This window comes from Leptonychotes weddellii, chromosome 7 (assembly GCF_054177405.1).
Source record: "Leptonychotes weddellii isolate Sample4059 chromosome 7, ASM5417740v2, whole genome shotgun sequence".
Classification (NCBI taxonomy): domain Eukaryota; kingdom Metazoa; phylum Chordata; class Mammalia; order Carnivora; family Phocidae; genus Leptonychotes; species Leptonychotes weddellii.
The window spans coordinates 112,048,967-112,071,096 of NC_138375.1; the positions used below are offsets into that span (position 1 = coordinate 112,048,967).

Sequence of the window (22,130 nt, forward strand, 5' to 3'; positions counted from 1 at the left end):
GGGGAGGGTCAGAGGGAGAAGCAGACTCCCCGCCGAGCAGGGAGCCCGATGCGGGACTCGATCCCGGGACTCCAGGATCATGACCTGAGCCGAAGGCAGTCGCTGAACCAACTGAGCCACCCAGGCGCCCGAAGTCTCCTAATTTTTAACCTTCAGACAGTAAACCTTACAAGTGAGAAATAAATATTACCACCCATAAATTCTGAAACTCTAACTCAGATGCTAGTTTGTTTAAACTACTAACTTATCCCTTTTCTTTGTAAGTAGAGATAAACTTAAGCTCTTCAATATCTTTTTTTTTTAAAGATTTTATTTATTTACTTGAGAGAGAAGGAGAAAGAGAGAGCACGAGAGAGGGTAGGGTCAGAGGGAGAAGCAGACTCCCCGATGAGCAGGGAGCCCGATGTGGGACTCGACCCTGGGACTCCAGGCAGTCGCTTAACCAACTGAGCCACCCAGGCGCCCTAAGCTCTTCAATAGTTGATGCTGCTTGGAATCAGCCCAAACTTCCAGCTTCTCTGCCACTGACCTAAGTATATAGGCACCCTTTAGTTATACAAGGAGCCACCTCTGGGAAGCCACCTTCTGAGAAGACCCTTAGAATTGTGATCTTAAGTCTTTTTTTTTAAAAGATTTTATTTATTTATTTGACAGGGGTGCCTGGGTGGCTCAGTCGTTAGGCGTCTGCCTTAGGCTCAGGTCATGATCCCAGAGTCCTGGGATTGAGCCCCACATCCAGCTCCCTACTCTGTGGGAAGCCTGCTTCTCCCTCTCCCACTCCCTCTGCTTGTGTTCCCTCTCTCGCTGTGTCTCTGTCAAATAAATAAATAGAATCTTTTTTAAAAAATGCCTTTTTATTTATTTGATAGAGAGAGAGCACAAGCAGGGGGAGTAGCAGAGGGAGAGGGGGAAGCAGGCTCTCCACCAAGCAGGGAGCCTCACATGGGGCTCGATCCCAGGACCCCGAGATCATGACAGGAGCTGAAGGCAGGCGCCCCTGTGCTCCTAGGTCTTAAGTGGTTTCAGGGTAGGGTGGGGTGTGCAGGAGAGGAAACAAGCCTCAGCTAGTGAATAAACTTCCAAGGTAGCAGAGAAACTTTAAAAGGCACAGGGAGGGATGCCTGGGCGGCTCAGTCGGTTAAGCGTCTGCCTTTGGCTTAGGTCATGATCTCAGGGTTCTGGGATTGAGCCCCACATCATGCTCCCTGCTCAGCAGGGAGTCTGCTTCTCCCTCTGGCTGATGCTCCCCCTGCCTGTGCTCTCTCCCTCAATATATAAATAAATAACATCTTTTTAAAAAATTATAATAAAAGGCACAGGGAATTATTGGGAGGAAGTACTTCTTTCAATGCTAAAAGGGGGAACATATTTTTATTCAACAAAAAACTAGCAAGGAGAAAAATAAGTTTAGAACTAGAACAAGTTTTGGGGCGCCTGGGTGGCTCAGTTGTTAAGCGTCTGCCTTCGGCTCAGGTCATGATCCCAGGGTCCTGGGATCGAGCCCCACATCGGGCTCCCTGCTAGGCGGGAAGCCTGCTTCTCCCTCTCCCACTTCCTGCTTGTGTTCCCTCTCTCCCTGTGTCTCTCTGTCAGATGAATAAACAGAATCTTTAAAAAATAAATAAATTTAATTTAATTTAATTAAAAAAAAAGAAGTAGAACAAGTGTTAAGTACCTGAAACAGATGTAATCCATTAGCATCTGACAGGAAACGCAGCTCTCGATCCAGAAGATATTCAACTGGAACCACAGAACCCAAACCAAGTTTATCTACCAGGGGAGTGAAAGTCTGTGAAAGAGAAAGGACAAATTGATTAGAACTTGGAAAAGAAAATAGATAACAATTCAACCACATCTCTAACTTTAGAGAAAATATCCATTATTAATATATTTCACTCCAGTAAATACAGATAAGCTAAAGTGTAAGTTCTTAAAAACATTCCCAGCCCAGCATCTACCCCACAAATAATACTAGGAAGCAAACTAGACCAGAAAGTCAGCTCAATAGTCTTATTTACAGCTAAAAAGGACACAAAGAATGAGAAATTCCTCAATCCCTCTAGGGATCTGACAAATCTTGTCAGCCTTCAAGAGGGCTAAATTACAGTAAATTCCCAGAATAAAGACTTATACCATTATTGTCTCTAGAACTCCTGAAATCTTTGTTAGATTTGTAAAATAATCACTGGTATAAATGTTCATGGGTAAATTCATATTGCTGTTTGATAAACAGCCTACAAAAGTCACCCAGGGGCCCATGTCCGTTTGAGCTTCTTCTAAAAGTTCAATTGGAAGTGGCCTTAAAAACAAACAAAAAGGGGCGCCTGGAGGGCTCAGTCTTTAAGTGTCTGCCTTCAGCTCAGGTCATGATCCCAGCGTCCTGGGATTGAGCCCTGCATTGCCCGCACATCGGGCTCCCTGCTCAGAGCCTGCTTCTCCTCTCTCTCTGTGTGCTTGTGTTCCCTCTCTTGTTCTCTCTGTCAAATAAATAAATAAAAATTTAACAAACAAACAAACAAACAAAAAGACAGTCCAGTAAATGATGCTGTGTATAATCAATAGGTAAAAAATATTTGGTTTGAGTATTATTTATTTACTCTGGTTAGCCACAGGAGAATTAGATTTTTTTTTTAAAAAGTAGACATTTATGCTTTACTTTGATAACAGGATATAAACAATGGATACTCTCAGAATTAAACTTACACCACTACTCTGTCAGACTTCAGAAAACAAAACTTACTAAAAAAAAACTAAGCACAAACAACAAAAGCAAAAATAAACAAACTAAATAGCTTACGCATAGCAAAAGAAATGACCAACAAAATGAAAAGGCAATATAAGGAATGGGAGAAATCATATATTGGGTAAAGGGTTAATATCTAAAATATATAAGGACCTCATACAATTCAAAAGCAAAAATAATCTAATTTAAAAACTGGGCAAATCACCCAAACAGACATTTATCCAAAGAAAATACACAAATGGCCCATAGGTACATAAAAAGGGGCTGAACAGGGGCGCCTGAGTGGCTCAGTCAGTTAAGTGTCTGACTCTTGATTTTGGCTCAAGTCATGATCTCAGGGTTGTTGAGATCAAGCACTGCACTGGGCTCTGTGCTGAGCCCGGAGTGGTGTGTGCTTGAGATTCTCTCTCCCTCTCCCTCTGCCCCCTCTGCACTTCCATGTGCACTCTCTCTCTAAAAAAGTGGGGAGGGGGACTGAACATCACTAATCATTAGGGAAATGCAAATAAATACCACAAGGAGACATCACTTCACACCTGTTACAAGAGCTATCATCAAAGACAAAAAATAAAAGGGGCTGGCAAGGAGGCAGAGAAAAGGGAACCCCTGTGCACAGTTGAGGGTAAACTGGTGCAGTCACTATGGAAAACAGCATGGAGGATCCTCAAAAAATTAAAAACAGAACTACCATATGATGCTGCAATACCAATTCTGGGAATATATCTGAAGAAAATGAAATCACCATCTCAAAAGAAAATCTGCACCCCATTCACTGCATCATTATTCACAACAGCCAAGATATGGAAACGACCTAAGCATCCAGTGACGGATGACGGATAAGGAAAATGATGTGGTATGTGCACACACAGGAATACCATTCAGCCATAAAAAAGGAGGAAAGCCCACCACTTACAACAACACAGATGAAACTTGAGAGCATTTTACCAAGTGAAATCAGTCAGACAGAGAACAACAAATAAGATATAATCTCGGGGCGCCTGGGTGGCTCAGCTGGTTAAGTGTCTGCCTTCGGCTCAGGTCATGATCCCAGGGTCCTGGGATCGAGCCCCGCATCGGGCTCCCTGCTCAGTGGGGAGTCTGCTTCTCCCTCTGCCTCTGCCTGCTGCTACCCCTGCTTGTGCTCGCTCGCTCTCTGACAAAAAAAAAAAAAAGATAGAATCTCATTTACATATGGAAGCTACAAAAAAAAAAAAAAAGAACTGAGAGATACAGTGGAGACTGGTGATTCCCATGGGTCAGAGGGAATGTGAAATGGGTAAAGGTGGTCAAAGGGTACAAACTTCAGTTGTAAGTTGTGAGGGGCCTAATGTAAAGCATAGTGACTGAAGTTAACAATAATGTATATTTGAAAGTTGCTAAGAAAGTAAATCTTAAAAGTTCTGATCACACATACACCAAATATTAACTATGTGAACCAGTGGATATATTACCTAACCTTACTGTGTGGCAATCATTTCACAGTATATATGTATATCAAATTATCATGTTGTTCACAAACTTGCACAAGGTTGTATGTCAATTTTATCTAGCTGGGGGGGAAAATAATGAGTTCTTCCAGAAAGAAAAGACTTTAAGGATTACATTGTTTCATAACCTTACTATGAGAAGACACTAAAGGTGAAAAATTCTTTAGAAACAAAAGTATCAAATATTACCTAATATAAAAATTTTCAGTACTGGCACAAAATTAGACACAAAGATCAACTGAACTGAATAGAGAGTCCAGAAATAAACCCATGCTTATAGCTTATATGGTCAATTAATCTATGACAAAGGACACAACAATATACAATGAGGAAAAGATAGTTTCTTCAACAAATATTGTTGGGAAAACTGTACAGCTACATGCAAAAGAATAAAACTAGATCATTCTCTTACACCCATATAAAAATAAACTCAAAATGGATTAAACACCTAGGGTGCCTGGGTGGCTCAGTTGGTTGAGCGACTGCCTTCGGCTCAGGTCATGATCCTGGAGTCCCTGGATCGAGTCCCGCATCGGGCTCCCTGCTGGGCAGGGAGTCAGCTTTGCCCTCTGACCCTCCCCCATCTCATATGCTCTCTCTCATTCTCTCTCTCTCAAATAAATAAATAAAATCTTAAAAAAAAATGGATTAAACACCTAAATGTTAAAACCTGAAACCATAAAATAAAACATAGGCAGTAATTTCGTTGACTGGCCATAAAAACATTTTTCTTGATATGTCTCCTCAGGCAAGGAAAAACAAAAGCAAAAATAAACTATCAGGACTATGCCAAAATAAAAAGCCTTTGCACAGCAAAGGAAACTATCAGCAAAATGACACGGCAACGTACTCCATGGGAAAAGGTATTTGGAGAATGATACATCCCATAAGGGGTTAATATAAAAAACACATAACACCATAAAAATGCCCAAATAATCCAATTAAAAATGGGTAGAGGACCTGAACAGACCGTCTTCCAAAGAAGACATAGAGATGGCCAACAGACACATGAGAAGATGCTCAACAGCACTCCTCATCAGGGAAATGCACAAAACCACAATCAGATACCACCTCACACCTGTCAGAATGGATAGTATCAGTAAGACTAGCAATAACAAGTGTTGGTGAGGATGTGGAGAAAAAGGAATCCTCCTGCCCTGTTGGTGGGAATGTAAATTGGTGCAGCTACTGTGGGAAATGGAAACGTCCTCAAAAAATTAAAAATACAATTACCAGATGATTCATTAATTCTACTACTAGGTATTTACCCAGAAAACATAAACACTAATTTGAAAAGATACATGCACTCCTGTTTCTTGCAGGGTCATGTACAATAGGCAAGATATAGAAGCAATAAGTGTCCATTCACAGATAAATGGATAAAGAAAACACACACACACACACACACAATGGAGTATTATTCATCCATAAAAAAGAATGAGATCTTGCCATTTTCAACCGCATGAATGGACTCAGTGGGTATAATGCTAAGTGAAATAAGTCAAACAAAGGAAAACAAATACCGTATGATTTCACACATGTGTGGAATTTAAGAAACAAAATGAACAAAGAAAAAAGAGACAAAAAAACCCTTTATAAATTTTTTTTTTTTAAAAGATTTTATTTATTTATTTGACAGAGAGAAACACAGCGAGAGAGGGTACACAGCAGGAGGAGTGGGAGAGGGAGAGGCAGGCTTCCCGCGGAGCAGGGAGCCTGATGCGGGGCTCGATCCCAGGACCCAGGGATCATGACCTGAGCCAAAGGCAGACGCTTAACGACTGAGCCACCCAGGCACCCCCAAAAAACCCTTTAATACAGAGAACAAACTGGTGGTAGCCAGAGGGGAGGTAGGTGGGGACAGGGATGAAATAAAGACGATTGAGAGTATACTTATCACGATGGGCACTGAGTAATATATAGGATTGTTGAATCATTATATTGTACAGCTAAAACTAACATAAACACTGTATGTTAATTATACTTCAATAAAACAAAGTAAGTTTCAGAAGACACAGGAGAAAAAAAATCTCCCAATTTTTGCTTTAGTAACTTCAGAACAAAGGTATATTAGGGATAAGCGTGGAGTTTTGGGAGTTCTAAAGAGTTCAGCTATTGGGTAAATACCATAGTTACAGTTATAATATAGGAGTAAAGCCCAAATATGTTCCTAGCCAATAAATCACTCACCAGGGCTGGCCACTGTGTGATTGAGACTCGAGTGCCCTGGACAAGGACTGGGTCCTTCCGGGGTGCCCATACCAGAGACCCTTCCAGCAGAAGCACAATAACTTCTTCAGCATGAACTTTAACCCAGGAGTGTTGCTTCCAGTTACAGCCATCAAATTCTACAAAGATCTGCAAAAAGAGATGAAAAGGAGTTTGGAGGTCACATCTGGAAAAATCCACACTGTAATAATTGAACAAACATAATCCGTGACTAGGAAAAATTCTACTTTTCTTTTAAGTTCTTTTAATGAATTTCAATAAAAATCAATCTTACTTCAGAGCAAGGAAGCTGTGCTCAGCTTCACTCTGAAAAGGGTAGCAGAGTTAAGGGGGCACATCCACAGTCAAGAATTTTTAGCTGTGATCTTATTGAAATTTGTAACTCTTGGTTTCCAATTTACATCTATGCACACCAGCTGGGGACTTACTATGTATAAAGAACTGGACTAGGTTCAGAAATAACAGAGAGAAATCTAGCACATTTCCTGGTCTCAAAGAGCTCATAGTCTATTAGGCTGGAGAGAAATTTTTTACAATTCTACTGAAAAGGACTATGAACTTCTTTGATAAATTTTTTTGAATAGGTGATATACGCACATGGCACAAAATTCAAAAGGATAAACACTGAAAAAAGAAGTTGCCCTCCCAGTCCTGCGTGTGGATTTTATTTAATTTAAAAATTTATTTAATTAAAAAAAAATTACCCCTGCCAGGAGTGATCTCAAATCTGTTAGGAGAGGCATGCTATCATCATCAACAAGGCTTTGCTTCCTCCCACAAGAGACATTCTACTTTTTGAGACATGGTTTAGTAGACAGTGTAAGAAGTTTCTGAAAGTGATTCATATTAAATGAAACTACATTTTTCTAATAGTATGCTTAGGTTTGGCTTTTCCATATAAATTCTGACTTCTGAGCATGTTTCACATGCAGCATAAAGAGTAAGACATATGCAAATAGGTATCAGTACTTAGAATAGATAGACCCAGGACCTAAAATAAAGCTGGTCATAGAAGGGCTAGAGTGTTTATTCATTTTCACAGAATTTTAGTTTGCTTTTGGGAAACACATGCAATAAAATGATAAAATATAAATGAAAAAAAATCAAGACCAAGCAAACTACAACACTAAGTCACTATCGAAGTATAAGATGGAAAACTTAAGCTGGCCCTGAGGATCTATACAGCTATATGACTGACTGATGTTTTTGGCTCTAAGCTTCTTAAAGGCCAATTTGAAAATGGGAAGTCAGCTGCATAGGTCCCACCAGCTACATCTTTTTTTTTTTTTTTAATTAAACTCTACCCCCAACGTGGGGCTCAAACCCACGACCTGGAGATCAAGAGTCACATGTTCTACCCATGAAACCAGCCAGGTGCCCCTCCCACTGTCTAAAAGGAAAACAAAGCCATTACGCAGGGAAGCAATGCTTTTCCAACCCCTTGGCAGTGTAGGAAATTTCTCACAAGAAACTTCCTAAGGCAACAATGAGTGATGTAGGACAAAGCCAGAATCCCTGAGTGACTCCCAACTAGGAACCATGGAGTTACCAAGATTTTTAAGTACTAGGGGCACCAAGCATTTCCTATAGAGTGAGTACTACACGTGCTGTATATGTATGTACTATTATTTTTAAAATATATGTTGATGAGGGCAACTGGGTGGCTCAGTCGGTTAAGTGTCTGCCTTCAGCTCAGGTCATGATCTCAGGGTCCTGGGATCAAATCCCACACCAGGCTCTCACTCTCCCTCTGTGCTCTCCCTATCTATCTCAAATAATGAATGAATAAATAAATAAATAATAAATAAAATCTTTAAAAAATATATGTTGATGATATAATGAATAAAATTTAAATCCATTAAAATTGTTACTGAATTCGCATCAGCTTTTGTTGGTATACATGTTCTCATCCAGTCAACATACAAAATTATAGGTACAACTGTATGAAATTTCAGGACACTTATACTTGAAAAGTGTGAAATCACTTCTCAGTAGTCTAGCATTAGGCTTAATCTCTTCACAGACAATATACACTTGTGGATGTGGAGTGCATTGCTGAAAAGTTATCCCAGAAATTAAATTCATTATATAAAGCTCCAGTTTTATTATAACAAGTAAGCTTCACTTCTACTTAAACACACACAAACAAAGGGGAAACGAGGCTCAGAAAGCAGAAGCATGATTTTTTATAGAGAAAGAGAACACTGAGCTGCAATATATTTAATATATGAATGGGCTCACTCATATACATATATGTTCCAAGGGAATAAAACACAACTTCAAATAACTTGCAGACAACTGGGAAGAGATAATCAAACTTACACTTACATGCAGACTCAGGCACCAAGGAAGATAGTAACAGCATAAATAAACAAAGGTTGGAGTTTATGTTCTAGGAGGCTTGGATTTGAGCATTAGCTCCACTCTATGAACTGCAACACTGGACAAGTCACTCTTCCCTCCTCAAGCATTGGCTTCCTCCCTTGTGATACGACACACCGGTCTTACTTCCCTCATACAGAGGTTGTAAAATTTAAATAAAGTAATGGATTCAAAAGCACTTTGGTCAATTGCAAAGCACTACTTAGGCAATAATATGCCACAAAACAAAAAGAAATAAAGTAAAATAACGAGGCAGGAGAGATCACCTCAGGGGTCCAGAGGGACTTACATGGGCTGAGGCCAAAAAAAAAAAAAAAGTCCCAATCAAGTTCTAGGACGGCCAGGAGCTATATAAGCAGACTGTGGAGAAAGGAGTAGGAGATGAGGCTAAAAAAACTAAGAGTCAAGATGGAAGACCTTGCATACTGGGATAAAAATTGGGGCTTCATCCAGCTGCCAATGGGAGGGGTGACTGTGCTTGTGTGTGCATGCATGTACACAAGTGCCATTAAAAGGTTTCTAACTGAGGTCAAGCTATGAACAGAGCAGTTGGCTTTAAGGATATTCGCCTACCTACCAGTGGATATAGATGGACTGGAGTTGGGGAAGGTAACAGGGGGTGTTCTTTGATGACTTAGGGTGGGAGCAGTGAGACCAGGAAAAAAAATAACTTGTGTTTAGGAGAATCCATGAGTTCTATCACCAAGCTTGATGACTGGCTGGATAAAAGGGCAAAGGAAAATGCAACAATGGCTTGGTTTTTGAACCAGAGTGGTACCATTACATAACTGATGTCAGGAGGAGGAGGTGGCTAAAAGACACACAAGACCTTGCATGGCATGTAAAGAAGCATGAAGTATTTAATGCCCTGGCTGAGTCTGACCCTGAGTGACAGTCCTGTACTGGGCATCACTCAGAAAACCAGAGGTTGAGGCTCCATGGCAAATGACAGCCAGGTGCCATGCTGCAGTTCTGATCTGCCAACCACATTAAAAATCAACCCATGAGTCACAAAATTATAAGTTATAGTAACACACAAATACAAGAACAACACTAAAAGAAATAATTGTACTACAGCTGTAACAATTTTTACTCTTTGTACAAAAGAACTTCAACATTCAAAAAGTTAATATTCAGGAATCCTATTATCACGTATCTGAAAACATCAAGGAAAAGTTCAATTATTGGAAAGCCAGATCTTACTTAATTTAAGGGAAATTATCTCTCAACCCACCTGGGCAAAGGACATATATGGAATAAAGTGTTTACTTTGACAACAACAGTGCTGTATGTTCTGGGATCAAGCTATATACCTCAAGGCTAACAATATGAATTTGTTTTAAGAGCAATATGGAGGGGCGCCTGGGTGGCGCAGTCGGTTAAGCGTCCAACTCTTGGTTTCACCTCAGATCCTGATCTCAGAGTCCTGAGATTGAGCCCCCGGTGGTGAGATAGGGCTCTGTGGTCAGTGTGGAGTCTGTTTGGGATTCCCTCTCCCTCTGCCCCTCCCCACCACTCACTCGCTCACTTGCTCTCTCTCCAAAATAAGTCTTTATGGAATATGGATATATGTAAACATATTCTCTGAACAGTGAGGCTTATTTCTGGCCCTAGCACTGTGCTTTACTTCCTAGCTAGAGTAATGGAAAAAGGTAGAACATATAAAGAATCATTTCAGACTAAAGTACCTAGAATATGAACTCTTAAAATGGTAGTGGCCAGGTCACAGAACAGGAGGAAGGGATATAAACTAACAAAAATCAATGATTGTGGTTGGACTGAGTCAGAGATGACCAAGGCAGGTTGAATATCTGAACAGAACAAGACTAAAACAGTTTTGAGTTGATTATTTAAAATCTTTTTAAAATTTCTATTATTAGAATAGAAGCAGCAAGTAGAACTACACATGCTACAGCTAAAATCCAAGGACTGGATGTAAAATATTTCGTTAGTTAAGTTAGTGGCAATACTCTTGCTTTTATTTCAAAATTCCTTTTACAGTATCTAAGTGATTTACATTTATTTTAGTGACATTAAAATCAAAGAAATTCTTTAATAAAATCAATTTCTCTTAAGTTTGATAACATCAGTAGTAATCTGAGTAATACAAGCTTTCATGTTTATTATTTTTATTTATTTATTTATTTATTTAAGATTTTATTTATTTATTCATGAGAGACAGAGAGGCAGAGGGAGAAGCAGGCTCCCAAGGAGCAGGGAGCCTGACGCGGGACTCGATCCCAGGACCCTGGGATCATGACCTGAGCTGAAGGCAGACCTTAACCATCTGAGCCACCCAGGCGCCCTCATGTTTATTGTTTAATCATCAGTTTGGTTTCTGGTTCTCCCTAAGGCCATTCTTCCTACAATTAATAAAATTATTCATTTATTCACTCTCAACAAAAACAGAACACCTCTTATGTTAATGTATAGCATTTACTGGGGTCAAGAATATCAAGGTGAATAAAGCTAGCAATTGACAGCAGGGACTCACACCCCAGATAAGTCAACAGAGGTATAGGAATGATTACAGAGCTATGTAATAAGGGCAGTAACAAAGATGTGAACATGCTATATTAGGCCAGAAAAGGCATCTGCCTTGAGAAACTAGAACAGTTTCACAGAAGAGACAGTAGTACCCATGCTGGGTCTTAAAAGACAAGCATTCTGGTAGGGAAAGGAGAGAAGACTTTCCAGCAGGTACAAAGGAAGAGAAACATAAAAGCAGACTGAGTGTTCCAGGCAGCAGCCAGAGCTACCAGTCAGTAAGTAAGCTGTAAGGGCTCTGATTGGCATGTTAATGCATGATGAATTGAAATCTGGTGGCAAAGGTGTCTTGTTTGGCCAGCAGAATGTTTTGTTGTTGTGGTTGTTGGTTTGTTTTTAATGTGCATCGAACATCTTTAGGCAGTGTCTGCAGTCTCCAGGTGCCAATCTCCACTATACCCTCTGGTCTTTCACCTAGCTATTTTCATAAGCCTGGTACCCTGGACCCATGTGGGTTTATGTTCCCTGATACAGGCATTGGGGGAGCCACTGATAGTTTTAAAGGGGAGGGGGGAGACATCGTAAAATGTTTTATAAAGATAGTGCCATCTGGGGAAAAACTTCTCAATGCTCAGTTTAAAATAGAAAATCAAAGTAGAAATTACAAAGTATTTTATAATTAGATGAATGTCTAAACACACTTTACTCATACCATGAAATAGTATTGAGAAGTTTTTAAAAAATGAGATACATCTAGGGGCACCTGGGTGGCTCAGTTGGTTAAGCGGCTGCCTTCGGCTCAGGTCATGGTTCCGGGATCCTGGGATCGAGCCCCACATGGGGCTCCCTGCTTGGCAGGAAGCCTGCTTCTCCCTCTCCCACTCTTCCTGCTTGTGTTCCCTTTCTTGCTGTCTCTCTCTGTCAAATAAATAAATAAAATCTTCAAAAAAAAGAGATACATCTAAAACACTTAACAAGGAAAAATCTCCAAGGTGTATTATACGCAAAAAAGCTGGCTTCAGGGGCGTCTGGGTGTCTCAGTTGGTTGAGTGTCTGACTTCAGCGTGGGTAGTGGCCTTGGGGGTCCTAGGATCAAGCCCTGCGTCAGGCTCCCCGCTCAGCAGGAGTCTGCTTGTCCCTCTGCCCCTCCCCCTGACTGTTTCCTCTCTCAAATAAATAATGTCTTTAAAAAAAAAAAAATAAAGCTGGTTGCAGATTTTGGGGGGGCAGTGAGGGAATAGAAGGATTGAGACAAAAGAGGTAATAGTATTTTAGTCTTAATCAGTAAATGTTCCTTCTTTAAAAAAAAATGTATTCATAAAAATGCTTAAATAATTAATACTTTTTAAAAATGAAAGTATTAACTTTGGGAACAGGGTGGAAGATTAATTACAGAGAGAAGAAACTGAAGGCAGGGAGACCTATTACAAAGCCATGATAATCCAGGAAAGAGATGAAAAAGGCCTAACCCCAAAGGCTGTATGAAGGGAAAAGTTTGAGAAACTACAGAGATAATAGTAACAGGATATGGTGATGACTGAGAGTAAGGGAAATGGAAGACTAACTCAACTCCCAAGGTCCCTAAATTTTCTTTTCCAATTTTCCTACCTACATTCTGTTCAAAAAGGACACAGGTCCAAGATGGAGTCACTTGTGCTAAGCCCAAGTCATCAAATCACAAATCTCCCAGGAATGGAATCTTAAACCAGTAAATCTGGAATTACCTGGTCACTACTAGTGATGTAATCAGCCTGATAGACCCCTACTGTCCCCCAAGGAAAGTGGCCTTGTCTGAAACAATCAGCTCTTTGCTAGAATAATCTCCTTGTCCGACGTCCTTTTGCCTATAAATGTCTTTCATTTTGCACAGCTCTCTGGAGTTCCTTTCTATCAGCCACAAGGGTTTGGTGCCTGATTCAGGTATTGTTGAAAAAAGCCAATAAGATCTATAAAATCTACCAGCTGAATTTTGTTTTTTTAATGATTCTAAACAAAATGTAAAGTCTATTTCAAATGATTTTACAAAACTGTGGGATATCTCGATAGCCAAGATGGGGAATGATGCATATCCAGAAGACAGCAGTTTTAAAACAAAAAACAATTTTCTCTATGTGGTTCCTCTGATCAAGAGATAGCTTTCTAACAATTAACCTTATTCACCACCTCACCGCCCCCCTTATAACATCCACAATAAGTTAAATGTTAAGTACTTGAGTACCACAGGGATAACCTGAATAAAAACTCAAGCATATACATATATAGCGCTTTTAGGGGCTGTGGAATCACAAAGATCTGGATTTGCATCCCAACTTCCTCATTTCTTAGCAGTGTAGCCCAGGGCAAGTCACTTTAGCCTCTTTGCGACTCACTTCCTTTGCCTATAAATAGGGACAGTAAGTATCTCAAAAGGATTGTCTGAGGATTAAATGAAATAAAAGCATAAAAGGCCTAGCAGACTTTGGGCTCCTGATAAACTTGCATTCCTTAAGAAACTCACACTACTGGTCTGATTATAAATTGGTATGATATTAAAAAAAGAAAAAAAAATGTTATCTATCAAGAATCTTAAATATGTGCACACTCTGTGTCTCCATAATAACACTCCTGGCAATAATCCAGGATAGGCTTTATTCACAAAAATGCTCATCACGGCATAATTGATAAAGCCTAAAATCTGAAACAATTTCAATATTCAATGAAAGAGGAACAGTTAAATAAATTATCCAGCCAATAAAAATTGTAAGATTTTTCTTAGAGAGCATTTTATTGTCTTCCTTTCAGTTATGAGAACAATACATGTTACCTGTGGAAAATAAAGAAAAGCACCAAGAAAATTAAAATAGCCCATACACAAAAGTTTTCAGTAACACAGGAAAATTGCTACATTAAGTAAAAAAGCAAAACACAAAATTGAAAATACAGTATGAATTCGACTTTTAACAATTCTAAAAAAGAGGTTAGATGAATATGTATCAAAACATAAACAGCAGTTTCTAATCGGTTGTGACATACAGGGGCTACTTTTAAAATTATCATCAAAATAATTTCTTCTTTCTGTATCACAGGCATGCATTACCTGAGAATCACAAAAATAAAACATCTAATGCTTCTAATCTAATAAGCCAGATGTAAGTCACAAAAACCAGTGGACAGTGGACTTCGGACTGGAGTCCCAAGTAAGATTCCATTAATCTCAAGATCAAAAAATTAGTACTGAGTCCATGTCAACAGAAATATGTAACAAAAAAATTCAAGATCAATTATAAACACCTTATAACAGGAGGCCACAGAGTAGAAATTCCATAATAAATCAGATGTGAAAGTTAACAATCTAATACCGGCTCTAAATATTCTTTTTAAGATATGGTAGTCAGAGAAGGCCTCTTAAAATAACAACAGAAAAAGGCATGTTCTGTTCTTGAGGGAACTTACAATTTAGTAGGGGAGATAAGCTATACATCTTGTTATATATCTATAAGAAGAAAAACTGTGATTAATATTCCAAAAGAGGCATATAACAAAGTACTAAAGTAGCAAAGAAAAAAAAAATAACATGCTGGGGATTCAGAAAGGCTTTACAGAGGTGGTAGAACCTGGAATGCACAGGCTTTCTCTTCTCTTTATAGGATTTCAATGGTTAACATTAAAAGCAAAGGGGTTAAGGGAAAACAAAGCAGAAGCCAGAAAGTATTAAGAAAGTGCAAGATCACTGAATCAGGGATACTTGCTATAAATATCCTTTTGGCAACACCCACTTTCCCTCATTCGATTCTTTGCACACCAAGGGTCCGTCTTATCTGTAATTTGGTCTTGAGTAGACCAGGAGGGGGCTCTGTGCAGATCTCTGGATAGGTATTATCTCCCACTGTAAATTAATAACCTTATATGACGATTTACAAATCAGTCTCCAGAGAGTTTGGTTAGTGAGAATCAGTTCCCTAGAGCCTGATTACTCCTGAACACACACACACAAATGGAGTTTTTGCTCTTGCAAAACTGAGAGAGGTCATACTAGATGAGTCACTACTTAACAGTCAGGTTTTACCCATCTGTAGAACAAGGGTAAAAGACACTCTGGCAGTTAGGGGAGACGGGTAGGGAGGGCTTAAAAACCACCAACCTGTCAAAGGCAGTGGAAAATTGAGAAGCAGCAACAGGTGTTGTGTCCCCCAGGCCTGTGGAAGCAAAGCCTACAGGAATCAACTCCAGCTGTTGAGAAAATCACTAACAACAGAAAAGGCCATGATACTTACCCACCATTTAGGGGAAGGGAAGTGGGGAACTGAATCAACCATAACAAGTTGGAAATGAGAACTCGGCAAGTGAGCACTGAAGGAGGGAATGAGCCCTTGGCAGGTGGGGAATTAGTGAAGGAACTCTTAGAAACAAATGGGTAATTAAGAGGAAAGATCTGATTGTGTAGTAAAGTAGGAGAGGATGCTGGATGGACAAAATGACCAGTGTATGTGATCACTGGTGGATATACCACACAGCTCTAAAACAAACAGTGCAAACACAAAGAGGCAACTATTAACAATTATACACATACATACAAGACAAACTTAAAAAAAAAAAGAATATGAAGCACCTGAGTGCCTGAAAAACTCAAGGATGGCTCACTGTCTCAAAAACAGACTTCCTGCTCTAAGAGAATTAAAATGAAAAGTGCGGTTAGAGGGGCTCACACTTAAACATTACATATTTGTACAATCTCACTTTTATTTAAAGTTCTCTAAACCTTACATCGATCCACAAAACCATATTCTATTTACTTTAATAAACCGCGTATCATGTATCATGCAGATTTTTATTGAACTTCTGGAATTATAAGAAAAGGACACTTAAGGATAGTCATTAAAATCCATAAACTCCCATTTCGATTAGGACTGAAGTTCTAGGTTTGTGTGAACACAGGTTGAGATTGTGGACTGGAAATATGGTACTGTCCTGGACCTGATTATAATCATTACATTACCTACAAACAAAGTAGGGAGGTATTTTAAAGTCCACCTAACCTGAGACAAGGAGGAAAGGTGGGAGGAGGACGAAAAAAAAATAAGGCAGATACAGATATGCTTTCATTCCTCTTGGAAGACTCCCAGACAGAAGAAACATGGTACTAGCCTGGACACTGCTACAATTATTACATTATCTGGAATCAAAGGAAAGGAGCACTTCAGAGTCCACCTTTCCGCCAGATAAAGATGAAAGATCAAGGGATAAAAAAAAATAAGGCAGATATGCTTTCACTCCTCTTCCAAGTTCTGGATAGCTGTGATAGCTACGATACACATTCAAAACAAATCAATGCTACTAAAGGCATCATTTAATTATAAGAAACAGCAAGAAAAGGGCAGTTTACTTAATAAAATTGGTGCTGCCACCATTGATCACTCAGTAGGAAGCAAGTTAGATCCCCCACCTCACATGCCGTTTGCAAAAATATTCCAGGTGGATCAAAGATCTCAAGGTAAAAATAAAGAAAAACTGAACAACATTTATATAGGCTCAAGACAGGGGAGCTATCCCCAAGCAACCCAGAAGCCATGAGGAAAAGTCCAAGAGATCCGATGATATAAACATTTTTGTTTTTCTATATGGCAAAACAACTCATCAAGTCAAAAGACAAGAGAAAATAACTGCAACACACTTGTGAAGTAAAAGGGTTTATATCCTGAAAATGCACAGAACTTGTACAGAGTGATAAGACAACTCCTTTTTTCAAATGGGCAAAAGATAGGCATAAAACTCATTAAAAAAATACAAAGAGCCAATAAACACAGAAAAAAAGCCAGCAGTCATGAAAATGCTATATTATTTTTCACCCATTGGATTGCCAAAAATGACAAAGACCAATGACACCATGATGGCAAAGGTAAAAAGGGAAAGCACCGCATGCACGCACTGCTGGTGGGAGTATGAAATGCTATCACCTCACTGGAAAACAACCTGGCATTACCTAATAAAATAAAAGATGCATATACTCCTGTAGCTCCTAACCCACTCCTGAATGTCTAAACTACAGAAATAAAACCATGATTACACAAGATATATGCCCAGGTTTATTAACCACAGCATTATTTGTAGTACCAAAAATTTTTTTCAATAACTTTAACAGCATAAGGAGGAATGATTGAACAAATGATGGTACATCCATTCTATGAAATACAATGTAGTTACCTAAAAGGATGAATAAGATCTATAGGTATCGATGCCCATGGTATAATGCTGAATGGAAATAAAGAGAGGGGCAGCTGGCTGGCTCAGTGGGTAGAGCCTGCAACTCTTGATCTCGGGGTTCTAAGTTTGAGCCCCAGGTTGGGTATAGAGATTACTTAAAAATAAAATCTTAAAAAAACAGAGTCCTTACTTAATAAGGGGGGGGGAGCAGGCTGCAGATATTGTGCAGTGTGATACATGTGATTAAGAAAAAGGCAACCCTTTGTATATAGATGAATGTTTTTACATTTTTTGTACTAGTATTAAGAAAGATGAGCAAAGCCTTCTTTTGCAAGTGGAGGCCTGTGAAAGATTGTTGGCTTTTCCTGTGTACTTTTGGTTATTTGACATTTCACAAAACAGAAGTCTTGCTTTTTAGCAATAAAAAAAAAAAACAAAAACAAAAAAAGGGAAGGAAAACCCATGTTTTTTTTGGTCTGTGTGTCTTACCTACTGTCCCTACATATATGAAGGTCCCAAGGTCTCTGCAACTCATATGAACCAATAATGATTTAGAACACAAAGAGGACAGACTTAAGAGTCAGAAAGAAATGCATAAAAATCCATTAAAGTAATCTTTCAACAAGACTTTTTTTTTAAACAAGCCTATTTAGAAATACAAATAAAGCTACTATTCCATGGGGGGCGGGGAGGTTTTTTCCCTATTACATCTAAAAATCTCAGTAGTTATTTGTTAGCATAGCTTTGATGAAGATGCCCACTATCAAACCCTTATCAACAAAACTCCCAATCAACAGGATCCTGACTTTTCTTTTTTCATATCTCATTTTAAGGTAGTACATGGCTTTGGTGTTGTTTTCCAGAAAAGGGTTCATTAAATGGAGCAGGGCTACATTTTGAAACATTCAGGATTAAAAAGTATTTAGAAAGAGGGTATTAATGGAGCCTAAAACTGAGAAGTGTTTTCAATCACTTCAAAAACTCATTCATCCAACCCTCAATTACTCATCCTTAACAGGGGGCGCCCTGCTATGCATTACTCAAAACCAAGCATGCCTGAAAACATCTTAAACCAACTGAATGAAAATCTGCCCAATCACAGGCCAGCTGCTTGAAAACTCCACCCTTGAATACAGGAAGAACACTTTTGATTGGAAGGCGGTTGTGTTTACTACGGTGTGTGGTGCAAATTGGTAAGGCCCACATGTCTAGGGTCCAAAGGAAATCTCTTTAATGAAAAAGAAAAACAAACGGCCAGTTCTCATCCTAGACTAGTCATTGTCATTAATAGAACCTCAACATAGCAACTGCAATTCTTGAGCAATTTTGCAAACTGGTGAAAAATTCTAAAGGCTCTGAGTTTTGTTGTGGTTGTTTCTCATCTATGTCCCTTGATAAACATACAGGACAAGCTTGTTTATTCTCAAAACCCTAATCCGCCTTTGCTTTTTATGTATACAGCTCCATGCAAGACCTCAACACAGTTCTAATGTACGCTTGGCTTTAATTTCCAAGAATCACTGCAACTTTTTACTTGGTCTGAGAAACCAATTCAATGAGCCCAGTGGTAAAATTATTCAGTATTTAGCTTAGTAGGTGTCCAGCATTTCAGTGAGCTTCAAAAACCTCTGCCCTTAGGGAGCCCAGCAAACAACAAAGTGAATGGGTAGCCATTTCAGGTGCAGAGCTCATTAGCAATTCATCTGATGGAGGAAACAACTAGAATATAAAATTCCGACTGAAAAGCTAGGGCAGGCTAGGCCTTAGGTCAAAGTATGCATATAATGATGGACCTTCATTATGTTTTGCATTTCGGGGGTAAATTATGGGCTCTGAGAGAGACACCTCTCCCCCACCCCAACCTAGAAAGCAGTCTTTTGAAGAAAGCACAGAAGAATTTAAATCCAAATCCCCTCCTTAATCATCATCCTCGTCCCCTTGTATTCCTGGTATCTTTTTACAAATTCGCCCCACTGAAGCCTCATAAATGCCCAAGCAGCCTTTTCTTATTTAGCATGGAGAAAGATCAAAGAATGTGAACTCAAATAGCAGAAGCAAAGGCTAAGCCAACCGCAAGCCAAACAACCCATAAAGCCTGATAAGGGGGAGGGGGGAAAAGCTTACACCACCAATCAATAGATAGAAAAATGAGTATCAGAAACCTACAATATCAAATCCGAAAAAATCATTTCAATTTATAGCAAATAAAATATCTGCAGGAGCAAGTTCATCACGAAAATTTGCCTTCTGCCTGCTGATGTATTACATTCCAAAAGAATCTCCCTATTTTCATAGTATCTTAACAGAGAAGCTAGGGCCGCTATCAGAATGAGGAACTAAAGAGGCTTGCAAAGCTCAAAGACAGTATTTTGCCGCCACATTAACAAAAATAACACAACATGATCCCAAATAGTAGTTAAGTTCTATTTTACCGAACAACTTTAATCACAAAATATACCAAGGCAAGTATTCCAAAAGCGCCCAAGCTCCAACACAAAGTTTCAAAACAAAACCTCTCCCAGGGTTGAGGGAGTAGCCGAGCTGGGAGCAAAAAAGCACCACCTAGCAGCAGCCCCATTAGCCCGCTAAGACACATCTCAAACTTAGCAAAAACAGCCACAACTGCAGCTCCTGTCACCCAGAAGCTCAAAGAGAAAGGAGCCCGAAGAGAGTCCCGAGAGCTGGCCTTTCTGGAGACCGCCAGGCCGAGCCGGGCTCAGACAAGGAGGAAGTAACTGCCAGATAAAAAAGCCCCGACCAGCTCCAACTGCAGCCTCTGTGCCTCCCACAATTGCCCACATTCCCGCCCCACTCGGGGCTCCGGGAGGAAGGGAGCAGGGCGCAGGTTTCCAGGGAGGCTGGGAACTACAGGTCCGCGTCTTTCAGGAGGCAGCGACAGCACCAGCCGAACTCTGAGGGGCCCAGGAACCCAGGGTTCGGGAGCCTGCTCCCAAGGCGTGTTGGGGGAGGGACGCTGAGAAAGGGGTCTCTCAGGAGGCGGGGCCTCCCGGGTGGAAGCGGCAGCTCCTGGCGCCCTGGCTGCCCCCCGGGGGAAACCGGGGCGCGCACCCCGACGCGGAAGCCATGCCGGCCAGAGCTCGGGGTGCTGAGGAGCCAGTGGGGGGCGCTAAGGAGATCTGGGGGCGCGGAACGGGGTCACCCCCACCCCACCGCCCCCTCACAAAGGCCCCCGGGGAGGCCGCCCGCAGGCCCCGCAGCCCCGGCCTCAAGTGCCCGCCTCGGCCGCCACTCACCGCTAGGTCCTGGGGCACCGCCCCGCTCATGGCCCGCACCGTGCCGGCCCGCCAGGCCCGAGTGCGCAGCGCAGGCCCCGGATCTCCGCCCGCCGCCGCCGCCGCCGCCGCGGGGACCGAGGCCGAGGAGGAGGCCGCGGTATCCGCGAACAGAAGCAGCAGCCGCTTGCCCACCGGGGAGGCCGCCGCGTCCGCCATCGCCAGGGCCGGCCAGACCCGCGCTCCCGCCGGCCGCCTCCCACCACCTCTGCCGCTGAGCGCCCGATCCGCCCGCAAGGCCTCCCTCCGCACCACCCGCGGCCGCGGCTCCCCCCCACCCCCCCCCAACAGCCACCACCAACCACCGGCGCCGCGCAGCGCCCCCCGTGGCCGGGAGCGGAGCCGCAGCCCGGGCCCCGCACAGCGCCCCCCGCGCTCTGGAGCGGGGCGGCAGCTCCGGGCCCCTTGCAGCGCTCCGCCCCAACCTCCCCGGGGCCTGCAGTGCCCCCTGCGGCAGGGAGGGGAATTGCAGTTTCGGCTGGGGTGGGGAAGTGGGCGGGTCCTTCAGTCTTCATGGCACCATCCTGGTCCCAACCTTCCTTCTGGGGGGGTCCCATATGTGAGAAGGCTTTAGCTTACCTGCCTCAGACACCAAAGACTTTTACTGGGGTGGGCGGGGCTTGAGGGGCAAGGTACCTAGAGTTGGTGTTTTGAGCTAAGCAGTTAGCGCCCCAATATCTATTGATTTCCTGTCCTGAAAACACGCCCTTACCATTCCTGTAACTATCTTTTAGGAAACTCTCCCCATTGGCCCATGGGACACAATATCTTTCTTCTCACTGGCCCATAACATAGTACCATCCTATTCTATACTACCAGTACGTCATAGGTTCCTTTCCAATTGACCAATGTGCTACATCCAGTGGATGTTACAATACCATTCTTTCCACTGGGTGAAGGCCCATGTGCTTCCAAAATCCTGGTATTTTGACTTAAACCCATGGAACTTCTTCCCTTTCCAAGTCTGCCAATGTTTTAAGTACAGGTGTTTCTCAGTTAAACTTTGAGGGGAATTGGGATGAGACCAGCAATAAAGAGATTCTCTTCTCTGGTTCAATAGCACCTTATCTTACCATGGAAGTAGTGGGAGTGGGGGCAAAGAAAACCCCACCACTCTTATCTCAATTCATTTAATATAGGTGTGAGAGATTGATAACTCCTGATGGAAAAGGGACCGTAGAGAAGGGGAGATACTGAAATTTTGGCCTAGATGGTCTTGCACACCACGCACTGGGAAACCTCAATCATTAACATCGATAGTATCAGATTAGCACAGGTTGCATGGTCTTACGGATGCAGAATGAGTATATATGGAAGTAGACACAAACC

The 22,130-nt window shown here is 41.4% G+C and overlaps 1 protein-coding gene across 1 annotated transcript; it reads right to left on the reverse strand.

Annotated features, from left to right (window-relative positions):
* Nucleotides 1-1,546: 1,546 nt before the first annotated feature.
* Nucleotides 1,547-21,062, reverse strand: LOC145722736 (lysine-specific demethylase 3B-like). The gene is made up of 3 exons (XM_081826992.1): nt 20,763-21,062; nt 6,421-6,588; nt 1,547-1,789 (listed from the first exon to the last, which is right to left on the reverse strand). Exons 1-3 carry the CDS (start codon nt 20,958-20,960, stop codon nt 1,628-1,630), a joined length of 528 nt encoding a protein of 175 aa, XP_081683118.1. The 5' UTR covers nt 20,961-21,062; the 3' UTR covers nt 1,547-1,627.
* Nucleotides 21,063-22,130: the final 1,068 nt, after the last annotated feature.